At 38.8% G+C, this 20951-nt stretch overlaps 1 protein-coding gene across 8 annotated transcripts in view; it reads right to left on the reverse strand.

Moving 5' to 3' along the window:
- The window catches only part of UNC5D (unc-5 netrin receptor D), a 559482-nt gene that overhangs the window by 101009 nt on the left and 437522 nt on the right, over window positions 1–20951 (reverse strand). For 4 of the 8 annotated variants that reach the window (XM_074383877.1, XM_074383875.1, XM_074383876.1 and 1 more), the window contains exons 5-7: window positions 9621–9801; window positions 8598–8765; window positions 6646–6810 (exon numbers count right to left, since the gene is read on the reverse strand). In XM_074383877.1, coding sequence (XP_074239978.1) covers window positions 6646–6810; window positions 8598–8765; window positions 9621–9801 — 514 coding nt within the window. The remainder of the gene's footprint in view (window positions 1–6645; window positions 6811–8597; window positions 8766–9620; window positions 9802–20951) is intronic. The other 4 variants (XM_074383881.1, XM_074383880.1, XM_074383879.1 and 1 more) reach the window with 1 other exon arrangement.

Here is a 20951-nt window from a genome sequence, read left to right on the forward strand (position 1 = left end):
TTATGGTAATTTGTTGCATGTATTTTATTCTTGATCTTGTTGATGTCAATCCACTCAGGATATGGCACTTGAGTGCAAATGCCCATCGAGAGGCACAATAATGACAGTTCTAGCTTTGTAAAAAAATTGTTTTTAAAGCCTTCACTAAGACACATGGATATTGCACCATCTCTGCTTTATTTTCTTTTTAATTAAGCATAATGGAAACTTCAGTCCTGAGCCACTCCACTCTGTCTTGTTAAAGCTTGTTCCTCACTGGTCTTCATGTTGGGTCCCATAATGGGAAAGTGTTTATTGGGGCATGGGGAAGGGATTGTTGCTAAGCTGCTAATGACAACATATGTGCCCAAATCTACATTCTTACTACTCCTGTGGGTCTGCAATATTATATCCGCATTTGCTATGCAGTATACATGAAAGCAAATTCTGAATTAATCAACTGTTATGCAGAAAGGCAAACTATTGAGTATTTCTAGGAAAAAGTCTTTATGTAATATGGAGCACCTACTATGTCATATAAATTAAAAGCACTTGGGAGAATTAGCAAGCAGTAGGATGCTTCATGGCCACATAAAAATGTACTGTGTTGGTATGTTGTCTCGCTAAGGCCGTTTCCATTTCTTGGCTTTAGAGAGTTTAACTATGCTATAATTAAGCACTTGTTCAGTGCAGCTGGTTCAGCTGGTTCTGAAATATGCACTTGTCCAACAAAAAGTTTAAGATTGAGTCAAGTATGATTTCTGACTCTCACTAAAGAAAGGAATCAATAGGTTTTGTTTTGGTAAAGGGACACTCATCTGTTATAATCCTATATACAAAAGAGGTATTTCATGAAACCACTAGCACAGAAGTAAGTTGTTTTAGATGTCCAGAGCTATCTCCAGGATGAAATTTATCTGATTCAATGCCCTAGGAAACACAGGGAGGAAACTCAGGTAATTACTGTAATGGATAACAATGATGTTTGGAATGGTCCAAGAGAAAATGCTTAACAAAGAAAACAAGGCTTTCCTGTGATTACAGTTTCACTTTTTCAAGTGCTTCCTCTAGGTTATTTAAGTAGATCATTTAATAGACAATGTGGTTACATTACTGGATGTAGCTCAGGGATGTTTATTTGAACCTGCTATTCTGTAGATGTCTTTATCCTTGATGGAGTTTCCTAACCATCAACTCAAACTTTCCTTATCACTGTAGCCATCAGAAATGGAAACAAACCACAGTTTTTTAGTGATATTTCAGTTTTTTAACTGTCAATGTTGAACTGACCCACGTTATATCTTGACCAGAGGAAGAGATTAGCCATTAGGTAAGCTAAGCCTTGAAAACCTCCTCTGTCTTACAGGCCCCTGTGGCATTTCTCTAGCTTTAGTCTCACTGCCATCTAGGTGCTAATGCCTTTTGAAGCATACCCATTTAATCTTCTCAAGCCAATGCCCTTAGTTTTATAGCTGATGGAGAGAAGAGAGAGGGAGCTGGCTTCTCTTATTCCTCAGGATCAAACTAAACACCCCGTCATTTTCACCATTCTTTTCCTGTCAATGAGGCATACACAGGTTATTTCCCTCTGGCTGCGGTCTGTGAGCACAGAGGCTGCTCTGTTCAGCAAGGAGAAGGACCAATGGTCAGGGAGCTACCTGATGCTGGTGTTCAAGCACAGAAAATACGGTTCTACAAGATGTCGTTTCCTGACAGTCATACCACATAATTACCTTTTTCCTCTGGAAACGCAGTACTCTGGTATAAAGGCTGCATGTTTATGCTTGCAATTTAGATTTGTGGAGTCACTGTTATTGACAAAAATTTCCTAATCTGCTTCTTACCAGTCTTGGGACATTTACTTAATTTTTAATTTTTAAGTGACAGAGTCCCCATGTGTCACCCAGGTTGGAGTGCAATGGTGAAATCATAGCTCACTGCAGCCTCGATCTCCTGGGTTCAAGTGATCCTCCTGCCTCAGCCTCCTGAATGGCTGGGACTACAGGCATGTACCACCACACTTGGCTACTTTTCCATTTTTCCTTAGTAGAGACCAGGGTCTTGCTATGTTACTCAGGCTAGTCTTGAACCCTTAGCCTCAAGTGATCCTCCATCCTGGGTCTCCCAAATGCTAGGATAACAGGCATAAGCTGCTGTGTGCCAGCAGTATTTATTTTCTTGTTGAGAGTATCTAGGTGTGGCCATCTTTGACAGTGTAGCATTAAAGGTTCTCTGTTCCAGTCACAACTAAACAAGCAATAATACTACTCAGATATTAAAGTGATCATTCAGCGCTGGGAGCTTCATCTTTAAGAGAAATGCAGCCCTCAGAGACAACAAAGAAAAACCAGATATTTTGTTGAAGGCTGAGTAAAATCAAAGACTTGTGGGTCATTTGACAGCCAAGAAATGCCATTGTGAAAACTCCAAGAGAAGGTGGAAATTGAGGAATTGCTTTAGGATCATGTTGAATGTCAAGGAATAAAATCGGGATGAAGAAAATTCCCAAATTGTAATATGACTTAGATCTTTCAACAAAGTTACTGCTCCATAAAGCTGTTGCCAAATGCTATTTTAATCAAAGCCAGCATTCACTGGAGCTCAATCCTCAGAGCACAGCTATTTTCACCAAGAGAACTCCGACAGAGTACCAGTGAGAAGCTCAGAGTGATGTTGGCATCATTTAACTGGATTGCTGTTCATTGCTTCCTGAAGAGACAGTGAAGTGTTATTTTTGTTTTATTATTTTTTTGAGACAGGCTCTCACTCTGTTGCCTTGACTAGGTTGCAATAGCATGATCATGGCTCATTGCAGCTTCAGCCTCCTGGGCTTAGGCAATCCTCACAGTCAGCTTCCAGAACAGCTGGAACTACAGGCACAAGCCACCATGCCTGGCTGATGTTTATTTATTTATCTGTTTGTTTGTTTGAGACAGAGTTTCACTCTTGTTGCCCAGGCTGGAGTACAATGGCATGATCTCAGCTCAATGCAACCTACGTCTCTCTGGTTCAAGCGATTCTCCTGCCTCAGCCTCCCGAGTAGCTAAGATTATAGGCATGCACCACCACACCTGGCTAATTTTGTATTATTAGTAGAAAGAGGGTTTCTCAGTGTTGGTCAGGCTGGTCTCAAACTCCCAACCTCAGGTGATCTGCCCACCTCTGCTTCCCAAAGTGCTGGGATTACAGGCATGAGCCACTGTGCCTAGCTGACTTACATTTTTTTAATTTTTATTTTTTGTAGAGACAGGGTCTGGCTATGTTGCCCAAGCTGGCCTTGAACTTTTGGTCTCAAGTGATCCTCCTGCCCTGGCCTTCCAAAGCATCGGGATTACAGGTGTGAGCCACTATGCCTGATATTATTCATTTTTACTGATACTGGTAGCCACTTTCTATCTAAAAAGACTACATCCTGGTGTTGGGCTCTTATGAACCCATCCCTTTCCTACTGATATGCAAATATATTTCCATTACATCAATAATCTCATAGACTTCACCCTTTTTCCTTCAAAAATCTTAGTCACTATAGCCATCAAAAGTATCTTATCATTTGACAAATATACAAATATGCATACAATGAAGGCTAGAAAAATATGCTGAAGTGAAAAAGGAAATGGAAGAAATTAATAATAGACTGAATAGAAAGAAAAGGCTTATATAGCATTTTCAACTCATGGGGGATTTAACAGAGATCTTTTTACACATTCCAAGCCTATCTTCCTAGCTGTTTTATTTCCACTATAGGAAAGGATTAAGCTGTTTTAATTTCATAAAAGTAAGATATGCATCTGTGATGGTTAATTTTGCATTGACTTGAGTGGGCTATGGGGTACCCAGATATCTAGTCATATATTATTCTAGGTGGTTATGTGAGAGTGTTTTTAGATGGGATTAATGTTTAAATTCATAGACTCAATAAAGCAGATGCCCCTCCATAGTGTGGGAGGGCTTCATTCAATTAGTTGAAGACCTAAACAGAACAAAAGACCCACTCTCCCCTGAATATGAGAGAATGCTCCTTGCCAGATGTTCCTGGTTCCACAGCAGCCCACTAACCTTTGGACCTGAACTGGGACGCTGGCTTTGCCGATTTTGAATTTGCTGGGCTTCAGACTCACATGAGCCAATTTTCATAATAAATATCTTTCAATATCTCTCCATTGCACTCTTTCTCTATGTGTGTGCATATCCTATTAGTTCTGTTTCTCTGGAGAACCCTGACTCATATAGCATCTCAGATAGATGTCAGAGTTAGGATTGAGGCTTGCCAGTACATTTTCAGTGCTGATAAGTCCTTTCAGCCTTAAACAGAACTCTTAATTCAACTGATAAGTGACAAGCTATTACAATGCAAATGCAAAAATAAATATTTGTGTGTTGGATAACAATTCTTTGTTATATTAAGAGCTAACCATTATCTGTTTCCAATCAGTAATTGTAAGATTAAGTCTTAGTCAATTAAGATTGAAGGCTGATATCCATAAATTTTCCCCAAGTGCAAGTCCAATCTGTGGTTGATAAGTGAAGGTTATTACTATGACCATAAAAAATACAACCAGTGGTCAAATAGTTATATCTTCATGGTTCTTTAGAAGACATGAAGTTCACAGCCCAAGTATCCTAACTTAAAAACATGGGCATCCATGGCTCAGTCAGGTTGACACATAAAATTAACCAGATGTATATGTACTTGGAAAATTCAAAAAGCTTAGTTCTTTCCTTAAAGCCACTCATGGCCATAGTTCAGGCACATACAGTTGCTTTAAGCAGTTCATTGGCTTACTAAATGAACTCTTCCCATAGACGTTGTCCCTGTGTAGTTTTAGTGACATGTGAGTGGTTTTCTAAGTGTTCTGTTTGTATTTTCCTGTAATCAAAATAAAAACAGTCATACTGCAAGTGTATGTTTTAGAAAAATCTGGTGGTATTCAAGAGAGGTGAGAAGCACATTTCTTTAAACATCCTTCTATTGAGCTTGTGTTCAATTTCCTTACATTTAGGAAGGGGGAAGGCTTGGAGAGCATACCCAAACTACAACTGGTGGGTAGGTGGTCTTCCATTATAACCTCCCGTATTTTATCTGATGCATGCAGGATCATCAGTGCTTACACTAGCAAATAAAGGCACTGCAGGCTATGAGGTAGTGCTCATTTCAATGTACTAATTATTTTAACCAATGTATGAATCATACAGATTTAGGTTGAAAATACAAGTAGCAGGTGCCTGCCTTCAAGGACACTCAGTCATACCAAGGCAGAAAAATAAAACCAACTTAGATATTTCCTCCATACTGACATCTTCCCAAAGCAAAGGTGATGCATCTTCCTAAGATCACAAACTAGTAAGCGATGGTATTTTTTGCTGGGTATTTCCCAAGGAATTTTCTAAGAAGGCAAATAGTTCCAGAGAAATAAGTGCTCACTCTGGTGTTTTTTAAAGACCCAGCAAAATCAATACACCTTGGCTCATCTGAGTGGGTGAGTGAAGAAGAGATCCATATCAGTTGTGTTCCTACTCTGTGCCATACAACATTCAAATAGGTTATCATTTAGCCTTGATAATATTAAAATGTGGGTATCATAATTGGTAATTATAGTCAGAGAAGTTAAGAGGTTAAGCAACTTGCCCAAAGACAACAAAGTAAATAAGGAAGAGCACCAAATTAAAACTATTTCTCTTTGACTCTACTTGATCCAACCATGTCTTGTAACCCAAGCAGATAGTCCCTTGGTGACGGTAATAATGTAATTTCAGCAATAAAGCAAAGGCTTGAGAATTCTGAAACAAACATTCTACTTGTTACTCGGTCAGATTAATGTGATATAAAGCCACCCACTTCCTCAGGTATCACTCTCCTTTCCCCGATTTTTTTTTTTTTTTTTTTTTTTTTAATATGAGATCAAGTCTTGCCATGTTGCCCAGGCTGGAGTGCAGTGGTGCAATCTCAGCTCACTGCAATCTCCATAAAGTCCCAGGTTCAAGCAATTCTCCTGATCCACCCTCCTGAGTAGTTGGGATTATAGACATGCACCACCACACCCAGCTAATTTTTTTTTTTTTTTTTTTTTTTTTTTTTTTTTTTTTTTTTTTTGGTATTTTTAGTAGAGACTGTGTTTCACCATATTGGTCAGGCTGGTCGCAAACTCGTGACCTTGTGATCTGCCTGCCTTGGCCTCCCAAAGTGCTAAGATTACAGGCGTGAGCCACCGTGCCCGGCCTCCCCCATCATTTTTAAGATAACAGTCATAACACATGTTCCCTGACACAGAACCCATGGTCTGTAAAGATTTATTAAATGCTTTACTGTGCTGCAAAATTCTTGGGGGGAAATATAAGCATAGAGTGATCAGTATAAGAATTTTGCCAAAATTAAAAATGGTAGCTTCTAAAAATGTAAAATATTTTCTTAAGTATTTTCTAAGATGTTATTGAATTAAATTAATACACATATACAGAATACACAGTGAAAAAATATATGCATTTATACTATCTCTATTAAAATGCATTTGTCTGCCTTTCTGCACTTTTTACCTAATATCTTTTTGCCCTTAGCAACTTGGCTTTCTGCTAACTCATTTAACCACATTAATGGCTGTAGCTTCCTTTCTTGAGATGCGTAACTGGTATTATGAACAAACACTGAAGACGCTAAACCGAAGGTGTTACCTAGGATGCAAAGACCATCTGTGCAGTTTTCGGATTCCTGGCTTAGACCTTCACAGAATTTTCCCCCATTTCTCGGGGCTGGTGCTGTGCACTCCCGGATCCGCAAATGTTCACACTCTGGACTGCAGACGGACCATTCACTCCACACTTCCCAGCTCCCGTCCACTTCAAAGGGAAACAAAAGAAGCTATCATTAGATTGAATCAAGTAGCTATCAGGAGACTCACCCCAGGACTGCTGTTGTTCTAGAGCTGGATTTTAAGGAAATAACCACCAAACAGAAACAAAAGAACATATCTACTTATCTTCTCTCTATGGTTTCTTTCCTGAAGAGACAGGCTTACAAAAGCAGTGGTATAATACTCCTGCTATTTCAGGATAAGACCAATTACCAAATTTAGGCAAGCATTCATATTTTCAGCACCACTGGGTTTGCTAAAAATTTGTCATGACCCATTCTTTCCCAGTCTTTCATGCCTAAATACATCTTAAGTGGACAGATAAACTGTGTGCAGTAACCACTGATAATCAGCCACTTTCTTAGGGGTTGATCATTTAGAACAGCATAGAATGAATTACCTTTAACCCCTAGCAACCCCTAAACAATACAAAGTTAAACCCAAATATATTGATAGTATTAAACTAAAACAGGTCAGTCAAACCCTCAAGACACCAGGACTTATATAAATAGAATTTCTTGGGTCATGGACTGCTGCTGTATGTAGAAATGAACAAACTGAATTTAGTTCCACTAAAAAGCGACCCTAGAGATCACGGCAGATGTCTGAGGCAATTGCCCTTTACCTCCTAGGAATAGTCCAACCATGCTTATGTGGGTTATTTAAGATATTGCAATTTTTTGATTTAAAGCAATTAGACAAGAATAGGGTAATATAAGAAAATACTGAACTTGAAGCAAAATGTCTGTGTCCTTGTCTTGGATCTGTCAACTTATCCCCTAGGCAACCCTGGGTGAGTTACTTAGCCTCACTTTACCGTGTCTGCCAACTAGGGATAATAAAACTCACAACACAGGAGTAAAAGACATTATGTATGTAAAAGTATCCTGCACAGTACCTGGCACATAGTAAGCACTCAATAAATGCTTATTGAACGTAAATCCAAAATGAAACTCCAAGAATATGCTGCTGGGAAGAGCCCCACCTTAACTTTGATTGCAACTAAATTTGCAATTTTATTATAAAGACACGAGGCCCTAGTCTGGTGTCCTTGGAGTTAACGTTCTGTAGTGAATGTGAGACCCAGGATCAATTTATTTCTCAGTGGGAGGATATGCGTTCCATAAAGTCATCTTCCATCTCATCTATTTCTTGTTTGTATAAATTGGGTTACAGCCAGTAAGAGACAAAGGAATTTATAAAAGCCATACTTGGTAAATGAAGTATCTCTTTTTACAGAAAGAAAGGTAAGCATAGGCCAAATATAAAACATAGACTGCTGTGACGGTGTCCAGTTTCTATCAATTGTCTTGTAAATCAATACAAAGCTAGAACTGATAAAGTGTTATGATTGACTAATGATAAAGAGTCAAACATTTGTTACCCGTTCTTTTGTGCTTTAAGACACTTTATCGAATCCCTGCTGTTATACAAATACAGGCCACAAGATGGGAGAACCCAAGGAGAGAAGGCGATGGCTTAGCCCCACCAAACACTGACAGTATAACAAGACTTCGTAGCAATTGGCTTATTGATGGTGAATGTTCAGTGTCATCTGAGTATTTAAAAATATGCCCCAAAACATTGCACAGAGGTATTTCACCCATATTCCTGCCGTGACAATGAGCTCTACATTCACACCTTGGATAAAGGTTCTATGCTAAGAACTTGGGAGAGGGTGACTTTGGAAAAGAAGGTAACACTGATTGCTTCACACCAGCTTAATAGTGTTGGTGGATCAGAAGGGAAAAAGGGAATCTGCATATATCTCACCAGGACAAAGAGAAGTGCAGGTTATTTTCTGCACTGACATTCCCTCACAAAAGGCCCCACCATTGAGAGGAGCTGGGTTGGTGCAGGTCCGGGAACGTTTCTGCCATCCTCTACCACAGCGAACATTGCAGGCTGACCACTCTGTCCAGGAAGACCAGCCTCCATTCACTGAGAGAGAAAAATGGGGAGGGGAGAAAAAAAGGAGAGAGGTTTTTACTGATTGCCTACTATGTGCAAGCCACTGTGCCAGGTGCTGTGAGTCAGGCATCCGGGGACCGAGAGGCTGTGCAGCCCCACTGGCTGCTCCATCATGAGACAACAGTGGGGTCACCTCATCCAGTCCTCAGCCTATTCATCTGATATAGGAGGGACACAGAATTTGCCTTGCAGGGAAATTATAAGAAATAGAAAGAAGTGATCAATAAATCTCTAAAGCACTTGAATATCCAGAGTATAAGAAGAAAATATCAGCCTTTGAATATCTACGACTTTAAGTGCTTCAAAAATAAATCCCAGGGCTCTTCTATTGTGGAAGGGAATGCCTTTACTTAAATAGCTGGGAACTTCTTTTATACAATACCTGAGATATTCAGCAAATAGTATTGTTTATTTTTGGAGGATTTCACATACCAGGGGAGAGACTATCTGACAGCAGGTCTAGGAAAAACTGGGGTGTGTGTTGGGTTTGAGAGGCATGGGGAGCAGAAGTAGCCCATCTCAATTCTTTTCAAATATAAACATAATAGAAGAAAATAAACACCTTTTTATTATTTTTAAAAGAGAGATTGGAAATGTCGCTGACTGTCACAAGGAAGTGCAATATTAGATGGAACAGCAAACACATTAATAGAAATCGTGATTTTTTTCACCTGCCAGATGGGGGAGGCAGGATAGAGTACTGCAGTGAATGAACCCCAAGGTCTTTGCAGCTCTCTATATTCAAAGTTTTGATAAAACACACATCCCTCTACCTCTCTGCTTTCTGCCCTCCCTATCCACTCCTGGCCTTTGGGCTGGTCTTACCATAGACCACAACAGTGGCTGACAGGCTCCTCCGTTTAGCCACGATGTTGGCTGCCATGCAGGTATAATTTCCTGAGTCTGAGAGCCGTGCCTGCCTGATGATCAGGTTATGGTCAGCCCTGGTGTCAATGTTCTCATCTTGTTCAGAGTCAATGGGCTCCTCATTTTTCAGCCATTCCACCTACAGGAAGAAAAGAATGTTTACAAGTCACTAAAAAATCAGAACTCTTTCCTGGAATTGCGAGGCGAGCAGATTCAAGTGTGGAAGAGAGATGTATCTAAAATACAGAGCAAGAGTAATGACTTGTTTCTTTATCCCATCGTCTGTTCCTTTTATTTAGTAAATTTGGTTTTATTCAGGAGATGGAGACTCAAGCTAACAAACTGGAAGCAGGAAAAGAACACAAATACCGTACCCATTTTCTAAAAACGCAGTGGAAGACAGAAAAGAGGTGACTGCAATTAGGCCATTTCATTTCATTACAACATTCATGATGATGATAATATTTCAATAATCGGTCCAAAGTAGAGCTCAGAAAAATCAACATATAAATGTAGAACTTATATTTTGTGTTGAGAGGATATTACATTATAAGACAAGGTTTTAAGTCAAGATGCTTGAATTTAAACAAGTTTTGATAAAGGTTTGGGATTGTACCAGGGCTATAGTAATAAAGATTTGAGAAATCATAAGCAGATAAATTTAAAGCTCAGTGCTCTGTAGATTTTGAGATAAGTCTATTTGGTGATCATTTATGTTACTCCTCCAGCGAGCAGAGAGACATTTAGGCCTGGGGTTATGTAGCTGACACAGTTAGGTAGCTGCCCAGTCCCTCTTCTGGAGAAGCTCACCTTCGCTATCCTCTGAGCACAGGCTATTCCCATTTCTGATGTGTCTTCTTCTAGATGCTGAAGAACCTATTTTATTCCTCCCAGTTTTATCTTAGTCTTATCCTTGGTCCAAACTTCTCTTTCCTTGAACACATAAGGAAGACACAGATGGACGCCTTCTGCTCCCTGGATCCTCAATTTACTCCAAGTGGAGATATACCACCCTAAGCCCCTCTATTTTATCACATGCCAGTTTCCTCTGATCTAACTGTGTTATTTCCTTATTGGCTCTCTGCTTCTATACCTAAGCAACCTCTCTACTTTCTAGTGCCCCTTGGTAGGACTAGACATATCTCTTGTTTAGCAACAAACATTCAGCTCTAGTTACAGCATAGGGAAAACACAGTAATATAACAGACGCATCAAAACTAAACTTTATCACAGAAAGCAATGACAGTGATGACATCAAAGAGAAGTCACACAGAAGCATACACGTCAGGGGCATTTCATCATACTCTGATGAATGCTCATTGAAAGCTGGTTTTAGAATAAGATACCTCATTTGATTTCTTCAGTCTAAAGAATTCTAATTTATCACCAATAAAAAGCATCATCTGTTCTATAATCATTTGGTTTAATAATGATTTGTTCATCTCTGTAAAAAGGGATTTATTTACCAGGGAAAAGCATATAACGATACTTCCATACTTACCCCAAGTACTACCCCGTGAATGAGAGCTTAAATACCCCAAATCATCACCATCCAAAACTTACTTTAGAAGAAGTTAATTTGAAGGAAAATGATACCAACTAGCACAAAGAAGAGATCTGAGAACTACAGTAAAACAAAGAAAAACTGCCAGAGCTGAGTGGTACCAGACAATGAAGTCAAAAAGCAAATCTTACTACCAAATCCTGAGGTTCCTGATGGCACCAGTTTGGAAGTGTAGGTACTAACAATGATCAAAGCCAAAAAGCACTGCTCTCTTTTACCAAGTAGGGCATTGGAACCAATTTTATAACACATCTGACTACCAGCCTGTGATACAATGTCTTCCATTCACTACTACCATGGCTTAATTCAGAGTCCTCCATTTGTTCATTTGACAAATATCTAAACATTTGTTTAGAAATTATACGGAGAGCTGGATAAAACTAGGCGAACAAAACCCAGATGGTGTCTTCTTGGTAAGATAAAAATAAGTATATCTACATTCTCACCAAAACATAATACTTGAGAGTCACATTGTCTCACAACAATGATTATAAGAAATAAATTCCTTTCCCTTGAAAATTACCCAGTTTTGGATATTTTGTTATAAGGAATAAGAAGTGGATTAAGACACCATCCTGCTATGATCTGCTTTCTGGGATTTTTTTTACAGTGGCTTCTTAACTAACTTTTTAACTGGTCTGCCTGCGGCTTCTATTCTTACCTCAACAGTTGATTTTAGGGTGTAACACTTACTGTAAAGTCAATGGAATTAGGTCTTTAAATTCCCATCACTACTATGTCACTGCAAGGAAGTGGTTAGCTTAAAGCAGGTCTGGGAACTTTTGCTCCACCCCTACTCACCTTCTAGGTCAGAAATTCAGGTGGAAATTGCCTGCTTTCTGATTAATTCCATATACTTGCTATTTATAGCATCTAACAAGCACTTCTATGTCTCCAGCTCAGCCAGCCTCTTCTTTCATACTTCTCCTCTAACAGTTGGTCAAGAAGTAGAGAAAGTCTGGCACTGACCCATAAATAAATTATTCACAGTAAGTAGACAGCCAGAGAGAGCCCTGTGGCCAGTGCTCCTGAAGATTGAAACTAAAGAAGCCCTAGCACCTGGAAATCAAGAACAGCTGTCCTAAAGGAATCTTGTCTCAGAAGAAAATTAAAGGTACAACTATCAAGAAGAGGCTTGGCCTCAAATTGAAAACTTAAAGAAAAATAAAATCTTACACGAAAAAACTAGGCCAATAAACTAGGAAAATATTTGGCATAATTTTGATAGACAAAAGGTTAATATGAATGGTATGAGTAAAAATAATATGAATTCTCAAGCTTTAAGTTGATAATAAAAACTCATTTCAATAAATCTGGCGTAAAGATGAATATACAGCACATGAAAAAAAATCCACAAAACACATGACAAACAATTGAATAAATATTTTGTAGAACTATAAAGTCTAATGATTAATAAGCTAGAAGGTAGAGCAATATGTTTCCTACCAAAATAGCAAAGATCAAAATCTCTCTCTCAAACACATGGAGCTTTTATTTTAGGGATTTCGTTTGTTTGTTTGTTTGTTTGTTTGTTTGTTGTTGAGAGTGCATACCAGAGAACATTTCAACTATTATGTGATACCACGCTGTGGATTGACTATTTGTCCCTTCCAAAATTCATGTTGAAATTTAACCTCCAATGTGGCAAGATTGCAAGATGGAGCCTTTAAGAGGTGATTAGATCATGAGGACTCTCCCCTCATGAAATTATGAATGAGTGGATTAATGAATTAATGGTTTATCACGGGAGAGAAACTGGTGGCTTCACAAGAAGATGAGAGACCTGACCTGGAACATGTGAGTGCTCAGCCCCATTGCCATGTGATGTCATGTCTTGTGCCGCCTCTGGACTCTGCAGAAAGTCCCCACCAGCAAGAAGGCTCTCAACAGACACAGCTCCCCCACCTTGGATTTCTCAGCCTCCAGAACTGTAAGACATTTCTTTCCCTGAAAAATTACCCTGTTTTGGGTATTTTGTTATGAGCAACAAGAAATGACCTAAGACACTGCCCTACCATGATCTTCTCTGTGGGACCTTTGCAGTGCTTTCTTAAACTGGTCTGCCTGTGGCTTCTATTCTTGCCTCTACAGCTGATTTTCTACAAAGGGATAAGAACATGCCACTTTCTAGCTTGAAATCCTTCAATGGCTCCGAATCTTACTTAGATTTGTTACCCCTAGGCTAACAAAATCCTTCTATGGGGTCTAGCACCCCGTCGGTTACCTGCCTCAGAGCCTCAAGCTCACTCGCCTTAGCCCTGCTGTACTCCTTGCTGCCACAGAAAGCTGAAAACAAGTTCCAGCCTCAGAGCCTCCACACCCACTGATTCCTCTGCCCCGAAGAACTTTCCCATAGGTGGCCCCATGGCTTAATCCTACTTTGCATTTAAATCTCAGTCAACTGTTATTTCCTCACAGTGGCCTTACTTAACCTTTCAAACATAGTAAGCCACTCTCCTTCCTCCCTTCCTGCTTTGATTGTTTTCCTAACGCTTACCTCCATTTGCTAGTCCTTTTTTCCTTGAGACTGCTGGATCACAGCAGTGCAATCAGAGCTCACCATAGTCTTGCCCTCCCAGGCGCAAGCAATCCTCCCGTCTCAGCCTCCTGACTAGCTGGGACTACAGGCACACCACCACACTCAGTTAACTTTATTTCTGTTTTTTGTAGAGACAGGATTTTACTATGTTGCTCAGGCTGGTCTTGAACTCTTGGGCTCAAGCAATCTACCTCGGCCTCGTAAAGTGTGGACATTACTGGCATGAATCACGGTGTCTGGTTCCATTTGATAGTCTTAAAGATAGGTTTATCATTTGTACTTATCATTATAGGTTTAGGAATTTACCAAAAGAAAATATTAAGGGTGCAAGTGAAAATTTAACAACAATAAATTATTTTTGATGAAGAGAGAGAAAAATAAAGAGGAAAAAAGAGGATGAAAGGAGGAAAGAGAAAAAGCATGCTATAGGAACATGTCAAATAATGAAGCTTTTTTGGGGGGGAAGGGGGCTAAAATCATCTGTTAATTTAATATTATGTAAACATTAAAGGTTCTGGTTTCAACTAGTAAAAACACAAAAAAGTGTTCATAATACATGAAAGAGTCAATAGATAAAATTATGTGTATTATCATAAATGTATAAAACAAAAACAATCATAAACATATATATGCTTAAAGTAAACATTGGAAGAGAATGCAGTGTTTATAGAAGTCTTAACTGGGGTAATAGTTTTTTTTTTTTTTTTTTTTTCCTGGTAGTTAATTATGGCAAATTCAAGGTAAAATCTTTCATAATCTAAAAACAAATTAGCTTTTAAAAAATCTTTTACTTATTATGTAGCACAGTGATTTTCAAGTTTATATTTAGCTACAGAATGTTTTTCCAATTCAAAGCTTATCTGAAACCCAAAATGAAAACGAGGATTAAAAAAGGGAAGATAATATGACTGTTGCAGAAGTGAGGTCTTTGAGCTGCAGACGTTGAGGGATCCTAAGATGCATAAACTTGGTCGTGCCAGGCCTACTGTTTGCACAGCTCTGCAAGAGATGATTCACATCCTCCCTTGTCTATGTAAATGATGCTTACTAGAGATGTTTGGTGCACAACCTGTACTGTCATATGAGCTGGCACTGCCTGCAGTCTACCCCTAATCACTCACAGGCCCTATAGACATATACTGTAGTCTGCTTCTGGGTCTTCCAAAATCAGAATTTGAAGAATATGTATAGGATAGCCTGGGCATGGTGGCTCATGCTTATAATCCCATCACTTTGGGAGGCCAAGGTGGGTGGATCACGAGGTCAGGAGTTCAAGACCAGCCTGGCCAAGATGGTGAAACTCTGTGTCTATTAAAAACAATTTTTAAAAAATGTAGCTGTATGGTGTCAGGAGCCTGTAATCCCAGCTACTAGGGAGGCTGAGGCAGATAATTGCTAGAACCCAGAGGAGGAGGTTGCAGTGAACCGAAATTGTGCCACTGAATTCTAGCCTGGGCGACAGAGCAAGACTCCATCTCAAAAACAAACAAACAAACAAACAAAAAACAAAAAACATATATATATATATATATATATATATATATATATATGAATATATAAATGAGATCTCATAGGTGTGTGTAACTATACACAGACACACACATATATACACATATGCACACATATATACACAGACACACATATATATACACACACAAATATACGCACCCTTTCGTGGAAACCTGCTCTCATGGTTTTCTCATGGAAATGACAGGTAAGCATCAAACAGCTTTTTACATATATACAGATCCCAACATATCAGCATATATGTATATGCTGGTGTACTTGATGTTTATGGTGTTATGACTGGGGTCTATCAATCCAATTATGTCTATAAACAATCAACACAGTAGTAGACACTTAACTGTGGAACTGTTTTTTATTTGTAACCTAATAGTTTATCCATTTAACTGATGGCAGGATCTTTATGAGGAAATCAGTTTGGTATTTTCTGGGCTTATAAAAGTGACAAATTGCACTTGGATTTATGTTTTTGTCACTTAGAGAAACTTTAAAACATTTTTGATGAGCTAAGTGCTCCTAATGTAGAACAGTTTAATAAATAAAATAGAAAAAAAATTATCTACACCAGCAGTTACAAACTAAACTGTTCCTGGGGGCCAGGGAGGCAACATAAATTAGTGAACTGGTGCTGGGTATGAGACTTCCACGTGCATTGCTTGCATATTAAAGACAAGGGACCGTTCTTCATTTCCACAGAGGGATGAGCTCACACTCATTTTTCTTAAAAAATGTGGCATTTTCTGTCTTCTTTTTAGACAGAGGCATGGGTATTTTTTTTTAAATGATAGTGCAGTGAAAAATGACAATGAACTCATTTTTGCTTAAGAATCTCTTTTGCTTTTCATATGTCACAGTGGTCCTTAATTTATAGAGTATTTAGTTTTAGCATCAGTAATTATAGGAAAGTGATGACTGTGGCAAAATGTAGACTACAAGACCTGTGTAAAAGTGTAGCCACTAGTTAGGGTCAGATTATCATTACCATGAGATAACACAAGCACAGTGTGGCCAGGTCTCTACTTCGATGTAATAAAAAAAAATCTACATGAATTGAAAGCATTACGTTTGGTGTACAACTTTTCATGAAAAGCCAGAGATGTTTATTTCAATGTAATATTGTTTTATTCTTACACGATGGCCCATATATTACAAAATGTATTATGAGGACTAAACAAAATATATTCATGAGTGTTACGTAGATTTGCCCCCCTTCTCCACAAAAACCACAATAAATCAGGCTTCCGACCCCTGGTGAATGTTATCGCAAAGAGAAGCTCAATGCTCTTCACTGGATTTAATTCCCTTTCACTAAATCATCTTCCCCAACCATCCATGAATGTTATAGTGCATATGCGTTACTGCCCACTCTCATGGCTTTCTCATGGAAATGACTGACAACCAAATAACTTTTGAACCTATATCCAATATTCTACAGATATGATAAGGGTTTGCATGTATACTGAGTTCAGAACTTATTTTATAATAAATTGCCTACACTGTAAACCCCTAATTAAGCTCGTAACAAAAGCAATACAGATTTTCAAATTAGCATTATGGGATCAATAAATTGACCACCTTGAGGCTAACAGACATTGGTATCACTTATCCACACGACCTCCTGCTAAGAGGTCATCCTTTTGACAGAGAGGCTTAACATTCCTGAAGGTTGTTGAAGGCATTCACCCCTCGGACAAACAATTCTTCATCTGGTTTCTACTTACTTGGTTCAGATTGATAATCCCAGTTCAGAACATGCAAAGAAACTAGTTACTTAGAGGTAATGAGCTTATGGATTTGCAGAATGCCGGCATTCATTAGCATAGTGTTATATACAGATGGTCTGCAATTTGTAGATTTTTTTTTCCAGTTTATAAACAAATCTGGAAAAGCAGAACATCAAAGACAATTAGATTTCATGCCAGACAGCAGGTTCCTGATCAGTCATTCTGTTTAGCTGGGGACAGAAGGTATGCAACTGATGAGCTTCTAGTTTTCTCACCAATAGGCAGCATGATATAATCAGATTGCCGGGGACCCTTCACTGGAAAGGAAGTGGATTGATGCATTGTGAGAGATTATGTTACCTGACACCTGGCTTGCATATGAATATGTCTGCATGAGTCCTAATATATCACTTACTCTGACCTTTTATTAAAGACATCTAGTATGTATATACGTAAACCTTACACCTAAATGTTTATTTTCACCAGACAATAGGTGAGAATTTTCATGCTCCTGTTCTTGTTCTTAATGTTCTATAAAAGAATGAGAAGGAGAGTGGTGTATGCTTTAGAAATGAAAAACAACAACAGTAACAACAAAAACCCAAAAACCAGTCTAGAAAGATGAGAAAGGTACTTTAAAATAGAGATCTCTTAACATGCAGGACCCCAAGTCCCTTGACCTTTGAATTCTAGATGGGACCAACCTGAAAATCTACCCTCCTATCCCATAGAAACTGCATATTGGGGTCATTAATTGATACCATGTACCACGTGCCCCTACACTTCATTCCTAGCCCTATCTCTTGGGATTTGGTAGATTCAATTTCAAATCGAGTTGTTAATATACACTATAGATATGACCTCAGCTTTATAACTTCTGAAGTGTCTCAATTCATCTCATTGCCTCTTATCATTTCCTTTTCACTATACTTGCCAGCAAGCTCCTTAAGAACATGAGCAATATTTCAAATCTCCCATCTAAGGGTGTTCAATGGCACCTGCTGAATAAATGTGCTAGCCCAAATTGCTGTCCATGCAGATTTAGAGGTTGGTGCAATATACATACATGCACACATATGAGAAAACTTCAAACTATATTTTATGGGTAGGGGCAAGGGAGAGGTCCATTATTCTTTGCTTTAGTTCCCAGAGTTGAGCATAGAAATGACCTAGAAGAGTGAGTCTGCTGATAGAGCTGTTCTTCAACATATTCTGGGAGCCACTAATATTTCATGATGGCTACACATTTTTCATACCAAATTTCACATATCCACTTAAGATTTATGAGTTATATTGGAGTAATAAATATTATTTTCACATTATAATAAAAAAAATGTCTTGGAAAGACAACCATATTCAGTGAGACAGGGTAGAGAGGGCAAATGTATAAGGGGTAGAGCCAGGGAAAAGCCAGAAGCCCACAGAAGTTCCCAGTATGATCACTCCCTACATAAACTCAAAGCTTTTGTAAAGGTAGCATCTTACAAAAAGCAAGTCTGATTGTGTTTTTGTGAGAAAACATGGAGAAGGATGAGCTCTGCATTCCAGCTGCTGAGGGGCTGAACTGAGTTGGCACTTGAGGACATGAGGCAGGGACAGCAGAGGTAAAGAGAGGATTCCAAGAACCACCAGAAATGCCTCTAGACTCATACACACTGGTCTAACCCATACATTTCTCATTTGCTTTAAATGCTAGTGTGAGTTTTGATCAAATGGATTATTTCCCCACCTAACAATAATATCTAGCTAGCATTTCATGAACACTTACCATGTGCCATATACTCTTTTAGATATTATATGTGTGTTAAATTAATCCTTAAAACATCTTTATGGGGTAAATACCACTTTTATCACCCCCATTTTATAGACAAAGAAACACAGATGTTAACTACCTTGTCCAAACCATATACACATGCATACAAACACACACACACACACACACACACACACACACACACACACACACACAGAGACATAATTTGATTCCAAGTCTAAATTTAAGTCTTGCTTTTATCCACTAGGCTTGGTCATTCTATCATTTGCTAGATTTGGGTGGAAAGACCATTGGCTCTTTGCAAAATTACACTGAAATACAGAGACTTGTCACCATTAAAGGAAATTCTGAAAACATATTTTGGGCTTTTATGATCATTCTGAAGGAAGAATTGAAAACAATTTTTTTTGGCAATTGCAACATTTTAAAACAAGGGTATTGTCTCCCAGGTGGGTGATTTAAAGGACAACTCTCAGTTGAATGCACACACTCCAGTTATATCATTACTGTCAGATATTCAGAATGTGACCTGAATTATTCTGACATCCAAAAATTACTCCAGCTCAGTATCTGTCCACGGGTAGGTCATGAGAAGTCAGGCTAGCCCGCTCAATGTTATCTAAGGTCTCATTTTGCTTTTGGCACTGCACAGAAATGAGTGTAGCATACACCCATGAAGTCCTGCTGTGGTGATACATCCTAATGTATTAAAACGTTTAAGACTGACTGCATCGAAGTCAGCTGGGAAACTTAGAAGAATGCATTTGCTTTTCTGAGAAAAGGGACTGGTATTTCTGTTCTTGTGACTGTATTGGACATGAACCTGATTTTAATGACATTGCAGCCATTTTGGGATCATGAGGAAAAGGCAAAGAGAACCACAGGGCTGTCGGCCACTGTCTTTACACTCACAATTGAACACATTGCTATTCAACACATTATCTTATTTGATACTCACAGCAACCCCAAGATAGGCAAAGAAAATTTTACTCTTCCCATTTTACCGATTACATGATTTGCTTAAGGCTATATGCTTGGGAAATGGTAGAACTAGAATTAGTAGCCTTCAAATAAATATGTTTTTTCTACCACAAGGCCATTACCCATTTTCTTAGGCTTCTTACTGATGACATGAAAGGCTGCTCCTTAATATTTGCCTAATTTGACTTGGCATTGTCTAATAAGTCTCCACTGGGACTGAGCCATTACACAGTGACACTTCTTTACTCACAATGGGGCATATTCTTGCCCAATGTTAGTTTCGGCCATTATTTGCTTTGTCACTTTCAGATTAGATGTCACCTGTCCTCTCCTCTCTCCTTGATAATATTTCTTTCAAGTTATTTATGACAGTACTACCATGTTTCCCCTTTTGACTTGCTTTTCTTTGCAGGCTCTACAGATTGATTTTAAAGCCACCTACACTGCAGTTTCTTCAATTTAGCTCCACTTATCTGATTATGCATCACAAAAGGAAGCAGAAACTTAGCTTAATTGTGAAGCCATTGCAGCAGAACCATGCAAATGATAAAAAACCTCATGATCACAGACAGAATCACACTCACTGATGCTGAATGAAATGACAGACATCAGTACCTCTGCAGAAACCTGAATACTGATTATGGAACTTTGTGTTCTGACATTGTGTGTCTCTTGTCAGACAGTGCTGTCCTTTACTTCCCCCGTTTCAGTTGTGAAAGTCAGGTGCAGTCTCATACTATTTATTATTATTATTATTCATTATGACAAGTAAATAGTCTCTGGGAAATTGATCATCCCCAACCACTGTTTACTGAAACTGTAACACTGTCATGAGTGAAGACTGAAACATGTTTACTTTCATGTAAAGAGTATGCAAGAAGGATGATCGGAGGAAAAGAACATTAAACAGAAGAAACATAAATAGAAGAATGGAAAGAGAGGAGAGAGGTGTAATCAAAAGGCGGCTTGTAAGGGAAGTTACATGTTGCCACTTGCTTTTCAGCTGTGCTTTCCATAGTAGGACAGATCTTGCTCTTTGCTGTTTCTACTTTTGCTTTTTCTCAGCTGCAAAGGGGGAAACGATCTGCTTTCGAATCTCTGGTGAAGCACCGCCTAGAAGATGCTGTCAAAGCCTGATATCCAGGGCGCTCTAAAACATACTGTGAAGTGATCTTTCACTTGG

Source organism: Saimiri boliviensis, chromosome 13 (genome assembly GCF_048565385.1).
Source record: "Saimiri boliviensis isolate mSaiBol1 chromosome 13, mSaiBol1.pri, whole genome shotgun sequence".
Taxonomy (NCBI): Eukaryota; Metazoa; Chordata; class Mammalia; order Primates; family Cebidae; genus Saimiri; species Saimiri boliviensis.